This window comes from Chaetura pelagica, unplaced genomic scaffold (assembly GCF_000747805.2).
Source record: "Chaetura pelagica isolate M959 unplaced genomic scaffold, ChaPel_1.0 scaffold302, whole genome shotgun sequence".
NCBI classification, from domain to species: domain Eukaryota; kingdom Metazoa; phylum Chordata; class Aves; order Apodiformes; family Apodidae; genus Chaetura; species Chaetura pelagica.
In genome coordinates, this window is record NW_009952561.1 from 1,322,730 (window position 1) to 1,331,452 (window position 8,723).

The window sequence follows — 8,723 nt, forward strand, 5'->3', positions numbered from 1 at the left end:
GAAAGAGTCCAGAGAGGAGGGAGAGCCCAGTCTCATTTGCCAGACCCCCGGGGAGCAGACAGAGACCACTGCAGACCTGCTAGAGAGACCCTCAGGATGACCACTCATCCTGGCCAACCTACGGAGATGCTGGTTAAAAACCCTTCACCAAAGGGAGTGTCCTGCCCATCTGAACATGCTGGCAATGGGCTAAATGGAAAAATAAACCTCAGGCAGAGCTGACCAGTGGACTTGAATGACACTAGGAGGCACAAGGATGGAGACAGGAGGAGAAGGACAGGAGTCCAGAGACATGAGGGTGGGGACAAAAAACTGGGCACAGGTAGACAGGGAGAGGAGGATGGAGAAGACAGAAACAGGAAGATGGGACAAGGAGGACAGTGACAAGGGGACGGTGACAAGGAGGGAGGATGGTCACAGGAGCATGGGGACAGGTGGGGGACAGAGCACAGCGTTGTCCCCAGTCACACACAGACAGACCCCGCAGACACTTGGTGTCTGCACTTGGGGTTGGGAAGCACACAGGACATCAGGACACACAGGGAGCACGAAGCCCAGCCGGCCCTGCTGAGTATTTTTCCATGGCTTGTTGCACCAGAAACAGCAGAAACAAGAGAGCCCCGAGTTTTGTTTTCCACCGCCGGGGACTGACGGTCCGAGGAAGCACCCGCCGGGCGTCCTTCCGATTACCTGGTGCCAGGGGTCTGGTGACTGTGAGCCACGCAGACTGGTTGGCCTCGCCAATATAATTGGAAACCTTACAAACATACTCCCCGCTCTCCGCCTCTGTCACATTATACAGGGTCAGCACCTCCGCATCAGAGCTATTAATCCCCGAGTGCTGGAACAGACCAACAACAGGGAGTCACCCCGCGGCGCTCGGGAACGGCAGCGCCCGGAGCTGCTCCCTCCCGCCCCCGCCGGCGGGGCATGGGGACAGGTGGGGGACAGAGCACACACAGCGTTGTCCCCAGTCACACACAGACAGACCCCGCAGACACTTGGTGTCTGCACGTGGGGTTGGGAAGCACACAGGACATCAGGACACACAGGGAGCACGAAGCCCAGCCGGCCCTGCTGAGTATTTTTCCATGGCTTGTTGCACCAGAAACAGCAGAAACAAGAGAGCCCCGAGTTTTGTTTTCCACCGCCGGGGACTGACGGTCCGAGGAAGCACCCGCCGGGCGTCCTTCCGATTACCTGGTGCCAGGGGTCTGGTGACTGTGAGCCACGCAGACTGGTTGGCCTCGCCAATATAATTGGAAACCTTACAAACATACTCCCCGCTCTCCGCCTCTGTCACATTATACAGGGTCAGCACCTCCGCATCAGAGCTATTAATCCCCGAGTGCTGGAACAGACCAACAACAGGGAGTCACCCCGCGGCGCTCGGGACCGGCAGCGCCCGGAGCTGCTCCCTCCGGCACCCGCTGCCGGGCGGGAGGGATGGGGCTGCACACGGGGGGTGGAGGGCAGGCAGTCCTGGGGCTCCCCCCTGCGCCCCGGCTGTGTGTGTTGGGGGGCAGGGATGTGGCTGGGGACACTGCGCAGCACAGGGGTTAGGGCACAGGTGGATGGGTGGCTGTGTGTCCTGGGGATCAGGGGCACAGGGGGTGGCTGTGCACCCCAGGGGGTAGGGGCATGGCTGTGTGTCCTGGGGATCAGGGGCACAGGGGGTGGCTGTGCACCCCAGGGGGTAGGGGCATGACTGTATGTCCTGGGGATCAGGGGCACAGGGGGTGGCTGTGCACCCCAGGGGGTAGGGGCATGGCTGTGTGTCCTGGGGATCAGGGGCACAGGGGGTGGCTGTGCACCCCAGGGGGTAGGGGCATGACTGTATGTCCTGGGGATCAGGGGCACAGGGGGTGGCTGTGCACCCCAGGGGGTAGGGGCATGGCTGTGTGTCCTGGGGATCAGGGGCACAGGGGGTGGCTGTGCACCCCAGGGGGTAGGGGCATGACTGTATGTCCTGGGGATCAGGGGCACAGGGGGTGGCTGTGCACCCCAGGGGGTAGGGGCATGGCTGTGTGTCCTGGGGATCAGGGGCACAGGGGGTGGCTGTGCACCCCAGGGGGTAGGTGAGGGGCTCAGCTCCCCCCCCACCAGCACCCTGCTCCCCCCCAGGGCCAGCCCCCCCAGCCCCACAGCAGGTGCCTGCAGGGCTTCCAAGGGATGGCACTGCCTGGATATGGCCAAGGGGCCAGGCAGCCCCCCCTGCCCACCTCTCACCCTGTGCTGCTCCAGGGCACCCCGGGCAGGTTGGTGACAGCTGCTGGCTGGTGGTCCCCAGCCCCAGGTGGCTCCTCTTGCCCCCCCTGCCCCGCTCCTGCCCCATGGGGGGACGTGGGCTGGGGCAGCCCAGCGTCTGGCTTTACCTTCAGGATCTGCACGTAGGGCAGGTTGTCGGGGCCGATCTTGCTGCCATTGACCTCGATGTGCTTCAGCCACTGGATATGGGGCTGGGGGTCACTGTAGACCTTGCAGACAAACTCCACGTTGCTGCCCAGGGCCACTGTCTTGTTGGCAGGCAGCCCTGCCTGGAGGATGGGCCGGTGCGGGGAACGCTCTGCGGGACATGGGGCACCTCAGCATGGGGCTTGGGGTGCTCAGCTCCCCCAGGCACAAGGACCCCCACTGTGATGGGCACTGATGCACCCAGCAGAACTGCAGCATCTCCTTCCCCAGAACCCCCCCACAGTGGGGCAGAGCAGTCAGGAGGGGCTGGGGACAGGTGGAAACCTGGTGTGGGGACACGGGGACATCAGCACCTATTGGGGGGTCAGAGGTCAAACAAACCAAACGAGGGCCCCAGCCATTAACAAAGCGGCTGCCACTGTGGTGAGTCAGCATTAACAAACCCCTTTGTTCACCTCCCTGACTGTTCCCTTCAGTTTGCTCAGTGTAATCAAATTAAATCACATTTTTAATGGTTCATTTACTGGCATTTAGAGCAGCTCCACATGTGGAACTGCTCAGACCAGCCTTCCCAGCTGGGAATTATGGCTAATAAGGCGATTAGAAAAAGTTTCTGTCTGGTCTATGAAATTATTTCCACCACAATTAAAAATCCCCAGAATGGGTTGAGGTGAACCCTCCAGCTCACCCGCTCACAGACCCACTGTGCAGTGGAGGTGCACACTCCCCATCCCCACCTCCAGAGGCTGCAGCACCCTTTTCTGCTCAGGGGGGTGTTGGGGACCCAGCGTGAGCCCTCCCAGCTCCTCACCCACGACATCCAGCTGGTAGGTGTGGTTGATGCTCCCATATTTGTTCTCCACGATGCAGGTGTAGTTGCCCTTATCAGAGGGCACCACCGAGTCCATGATGATGCTCCAGGTCGCGTAGCGGACCTGGGGGCACAGGGATGAGAACAGAGCCCGTGACGTGTCAACACCAGCCCTGGCTCCTGCTCACGTCAGAGCTGGCTCAGCCCCCGCTCCCTGCCACAGGCAGGACATAAATCTCCCTTTGAGGTCACCTTTCCCCTTTCCTACAGAGGGACCATAATTGCTCCCAGCTGTCCTGGGACAGCCTGGCCACGGAGCCAACTGTGCCGGGAAGCAGATGTTGGGAGCTGAGCATGATGGGCTGTCCTGGAGTGCAGGGACACCCCTCTCCAGTGGCCCCAGCGAGCAGGGAACAGACCAGCATTGTTCCCCTTCTGCTTCTGCCCGGGAAGAGCTACTTCCCTGGGTTGGCACAGAGTTCAGACCCACACTGCTTCCTGTAGCCAGCCCTGCTGGCAAGAGGGCACCGTGCTGGGCTGGGCACAGAGTGTTTTACAGCTGGAACACCTCCCTGGGTGCTGCTGAACAGGTATGATTTCTCTGGGATGGGTTCAGCTGCGGTGGGAATGCTCCTCAGGTCCATTCCAGCCATGGGGCAAAGGGATGGCTGCTCCTACACTGTACTGTCCTTCACCCACCCCTGCCCCTGCCGCTCCTCCCCACCAGACCTCCCCAAGCCCTGCTCCCTGCTGGGGTGGCTCCATTCCTTCCTCCCAGGTGGAAACTGGTTATTTCCACAGTCCTGTATTTCTGCTATCCAAGGCACCAAGCTGTCACCATCTGAAGCTGCAGCACAGCTGACAACCCCTCTCCTCCCTGCCCATGAGCCTGCATCCCTCCCTGGCACATGATCACTGAGAGCCATGAGGTGGCCACCTTCCTGTGGGGTGTCCCTGCTGCCTGACTGGAGCCTGTGGCATGGGCAACCTGTGCCAGTGTCTCACCATCCTCACAGGAAAGAATTTCTTCCTAATATCTCATCTTGGCCAGAACCACTGAGACCCCCTCTTCTTGGTGGGGGGATTAGGTGAAGCTGGCAGAGGCTTCCCCCACTGCCCCCTCCCCTGGGGGACTGAGCTGCTGCAAACATGACCCAGAAGCAGGTCACTGCAGTGAGGATGTTTCACAACAGGAACATCAGAGGGGTCCATCTTCCCACAGGGGCTGCATGGGCAGGTGGCTCAGTGGCTCTTAAGCTGCCCAGCTCCTTCCCAAACCTTCCCCTCCTCATCCCAGAGCGAGCCTGCTGACTCCAGCCCCTTGACCTCCCCAGCACCTCCCCACGGCCTCCCCCTGCACCCCCCAGCCTGGTACCTTGTACCCCCCGATGCGGTGGTCGGGTTTGAACTCCTTGCCATTCTTCAGCCAGCGCAGGGTGGGGTTGGGTGTCCCGCTCGACGGACACTTGAACTTCACTGTTTTGGCAGCAGGGACAGCGTGGAGCTTCTTCTCCATCTTCTCAGGATAGGTCCAATAGGGAGCAATAGCCTCTGGGAAGTGGAAGGGGTAGGGATCAGCATCAGCACCCAGCCAAACCCACCAGGTATCAGTCACAAAGAGCACCCAAGGTACCTGTGCCAGCACCTCCCCTTGCTCTGACCAGGCTGTTTTGCCTGGGTGCACCCAGACTTGCTCCTCCCACCAAGCCCTTGCCAGTGCTGGGTGCCCTGGGCCGGAGCAGGAGCCCCTGCCCACCCGTGCCAGCCTTTCTCCACCCCTGAGTGATGCTTGCACCTCCCAAAGCCAGGAGCAAACCCATCTGGCACGTACGGTTCGGCTTGGTGTTATCCGCCTCCTTCTCCTCCGAGGAGGAATCGTCTTCATCATCATCATCCTCGGCGGAGGGGAGCGCGTCTGCAAGAGAAGAGACGGCCCAGCTGAACATCCGTGTGTGGACCCTTCCCTTCTCCAGCTGGGGACCAGAGCACCGTGGGCTGGTGGTGTGGGATCGTGCTGGGCAGGGAGGTGTGGGATCCCAGGTGAGCTGTGTGTGCCCATCAGCACAGCCAGGGCTGCCGGTGCCCGCTGCATGGTGCTCACAGCCCATGGAGGCTGTGGAGCAGTTTACCCCTAGAGGTGATGTTGGAGGTCCATGCCATGTGTCCAAGCACAGCTCCTCACCCACACTTAGGTCACCAATCCCTATGGGGCAGCAGCCAAGACCCTGTGGGCACAGGGCGGCCCCTGAGCCTTGGCAGACACCTCCTGACCTCGAGCCTAGGTTCTTCTCCATTCTCATGCTCCACCAACACCACCAGGAACCTCAGCTCACACCCATCACATGCCCACTCCTGCGGGCAGCTCTGCAGCCCCCACCCCATGCAGAAAAACAGGCGACAACCATCCAGCTGCTTCTCTCTGCCCTGCAACCACCGGGACGTCACCGCACCCTGCCGGTAACTCCTCCAAGTGCCCCCAAAACCACAGGTCCCCCCTGAACTCACCACACAGACGGACAGACCCCACACATGGCCAGTGCAGGGGGCATGCAAAGGAGAGGGGGGGGGGCAGCCTGCTCCTGGCTCCGCAGCCCCGGGGCTGCCCCTTCCCTGCGCTCCCGGGGCCTCTACGAACCTGAGACGTTCACGGAGAAGTAGGTGGTCTCGCTTCCCGAGGGGCTGTTGGTCATGCAGGCATAGAGCCCTGAGTCCTCGGGCACTGCGTCCCTGACCTCTACCTCCTCCCCGGTAATGCGTGTCCGGTTGTTCTCCGCCAGCTGGACGCCGTCGCGCACCCAGTTGATGCTCTGGACGTCATCTCTCAGCCGGCAGCGCAGCTGCAGGAGGTCGCCGGGGTGGGCCGAGTAGGACTCCACTTCAATTTTTGCTTTAGGCAGAGCTGGAGCAGTTAGGAGAGAGGAGAAGAAAAAGAAAAAGGAGAAAAGAGATAGAGACCAAAGGAAACCATGCTGCTGCTGTCGCTGCTGCTGCTGCTGCTGCAGCCCGGTCAGTGTTAATGAGGCAACATGCGCTGCTGGGATGCTCCCAGTGAGCCCAGGGGAGGGGCTGCAGAGCAGGGGGAGGCAGAGGCAGAGAGCACCCCAAGCAGCACCCAGCGCTTCACCCCATTCAGTGGGCTGGGGGTTTGAAAGCTTGCACACCCCCACCCCAAGTCTTACTGAGCACTGCTCGGCTCAGGGGCAGTGTGCCGTGACAGGGGCTGTGGAATGGGAGAGAAACGGGCAACTTGAGAGATGTCAGGCAGTGCCAGCTGATCCGGCAGGATCTGGCCTCTCCCAGGAGCATCCCACATCCCTGCTCTGCTCTGCCACTGCGCAGAGGTCCCGGCATCCCCACCACCATGAGCAGGCAGCAAAGCGGGCCAGGGGTCCCCATGCCACCAGGACCAGGGGCAGGAGGGGCAGGGGGACGAGGGTCTGCGGCAGGACAGCAGGGAGGGGAGGGAGCGAGGGGCTGCGAGAGCAGCATCGCTGGGAAAGGTCAGCCCAGGGGAGCTCCGGCCAAACAGGTGCCGGCCGCGGCGTTCCCCTCTGCAGCTGCTCCCCGACGTGACACTTGTGTGAGCAGCACAAAGATCCTTTCTCTCCATCCTGCTGCTACGTGATCTTGTCTCTCCGGGCCCTGGTAGTGTGGGCACAGCTCCATCCTCCAGCGCTGCCCCCTGGGGTGGTGGCCAAGTGGCTCTTCTGGTTCTGGGCTTGGTGCAGGTGATTCGGTTTCAAACCACATTTCGCAGTCCGAGGAAGGGTTCAGGCTGCTGCAGCTCGGGGTGGATGCAACGTGAGCATCATCCTGGGAATGAGCACCATGGGATGGCATGCCTGGCTCCAGGATCTGAGTGATGCTGTGGATGATGCTCTCAGGGACTGGAGCTGCTGAGCAGCAACATGATGGAAGCAGGGTGTTCTCACAGCAGGCCAGCTTAGGGTGGGCTGAAGGCAAGAGCTGCTGGTGCCACTGGGCATGACTGAAAGTCTCCGCAGTGCAACTGGGGGTCCAGAGCTGGGGCTGGAAAATCGCAACAAACCCCACACAGGCAGCCCAGCCAGGTCTGGAAACGTCCCAACTTCAGCAGATCTGCAGCTCGAAGGCTGTAATCCCCAAGGACTGAGGTGCTTGGCAGCCACTCAGCCCACAGGGTCCATCCTCTGGCCACAGGGGCAAGAGCAAAGCCACAGCTCTCCCTGGGGACCCATCCCAGCAAGGAGCAAGGCAATTTGCAAAGTAGCTGCTAATTATGAATGCCCACAGCACTAATCCAGACTGGTCCAACGTCCCCAGCTGTGCCAGCACAGGCAGGGAGCTCAGGCTGGTGGGCAGCAGCAGGGGGCCAGGGCCAGGAGCTCCTCCCAGGACCCACCAGCAGCTCTGTACTGCCAAAAATGAAAGCTCAGCTCCCCAGAAACTCCCATGCACTGCATCGTGATCTGCATTTCACTTTCTGGCCACTTTTCCTCGTACTGATGAGGAGCTTCATGGGGGAAACATCTATGAGCAGTTCCAGAGTTTCTCCTTCTTTTGCTCTAGCCCTGGAAGGCAGCAGCGTGGCTGGGGCAGAATTCCCTCTCCTCAGCTGCTAGAAGACCAAAAGCCAGGGTTCCAGATCCGTCAGTAAGAGGATACAAAGTGTTCTAACGTGGCAGGAGAAGGCTGGTGCGAGTCCCTTAGGCAGCAGAGGAAGGGTCTTGCTTTGCAATCCTGTTTTTCCCATTTTCCCCGGGGCAGCCTCACAGGATGGGCCCTTCTAGTAGCTCTGATTTGTGTTTCAAGTGATTAGTCACAGCCATCTCCCAGCACACACAATGTAGCAGTGATGTCCCGGCTGCCTGAACACCATGGGACTCAGTAACACAACGTCCCCCCCACAACCCCGAGTCCCTTCTCAAAACAGAGCAAGGTCAGCAAGCAATAAACAGCCACGAAAACCCAAACCAACACCAAATGTGGAGCTGCAGCCACTGCCTTATCTGCCCTTATCTCGCTCTCTCCACCTCCCCCTCCCCACACATCGACAAACATTCCTTATCGAACAGAATAACCTGCAGGAGGTGCCTGGAGCTGCCAAGGACCTCACCACCTGCAAACACCCCCTGATGTCCCCAGTGCCTTTCCCAGGCCTCTGGCACACGTGGACCCACACACAGGCCCAGGGTTGACCAGTGCAAGATCAGTTCTAGCCAGAAAGGTGCTGCTGTGGTCCAAGGCTGCGGACACCGAGCCTGTGTCAGGGACCAGCACAGGCTCCTGCCCACCAGCTCGCCTGGAAAGGTCTGCTGGACCTGCTGGGGTGGGAGGGAAGTTCCTGCCAGCCCCGTGCTCCACAGACACCAGAGCTACAGGCTGGGAAGCAGGAGGCCCTGGGGGCAGAGAGGGAATTTGGACAGATGGAAAAGTTCGAGCAGCTCCAGTCTGACTGGGTTGGAGTGTCTCAGGCTCAGGCACTGCATGGTGGCAGGCACCCTGTGCAAGTGCCACC

General features: G+C 60.7%; 1 protein-coding gene across 1 annotated transcript in view; it reads right to left on the reverse strand.

Moving 5' to 3' along the window:
- Nucleotides 1-8,723, reverse strand: part of FGFR1 (fibroblast growth factor receptor 1) — a 20,493-nt gene that overhangs the window by 5,851 nt on the left and 5,919 nt on the right. The window contains exons 2-6 of the mRNA XM_009993224.1: nucleotides 5,862-6,125; nucleotides 5,058-5,141; nucleotides 4,602-4,777; nucleotides 3,227-3,350; nucleotides 2,376-2,566 (exon numbers count right to left, since the gene is read on the reverse strand). Of these exons, the coding sequence (XP_009991526.1) occupies nucleotides 2,376-2,566; nucleotides 3,227-3,350; nucleotides 4,602-4,777; nucleotides 5,058-5,141; nucleotides 5,862-6,125 (839 nt within the window). The remainder of the gene's footprint in view (nucleotides 1-2,375; nucleotides 2,567-3,226; nucleotides 3,351-4,601; nucleotides 4,778-5,057; nucleotides 5,142-5,861; nucleotides 6,126-8,723) is intronic.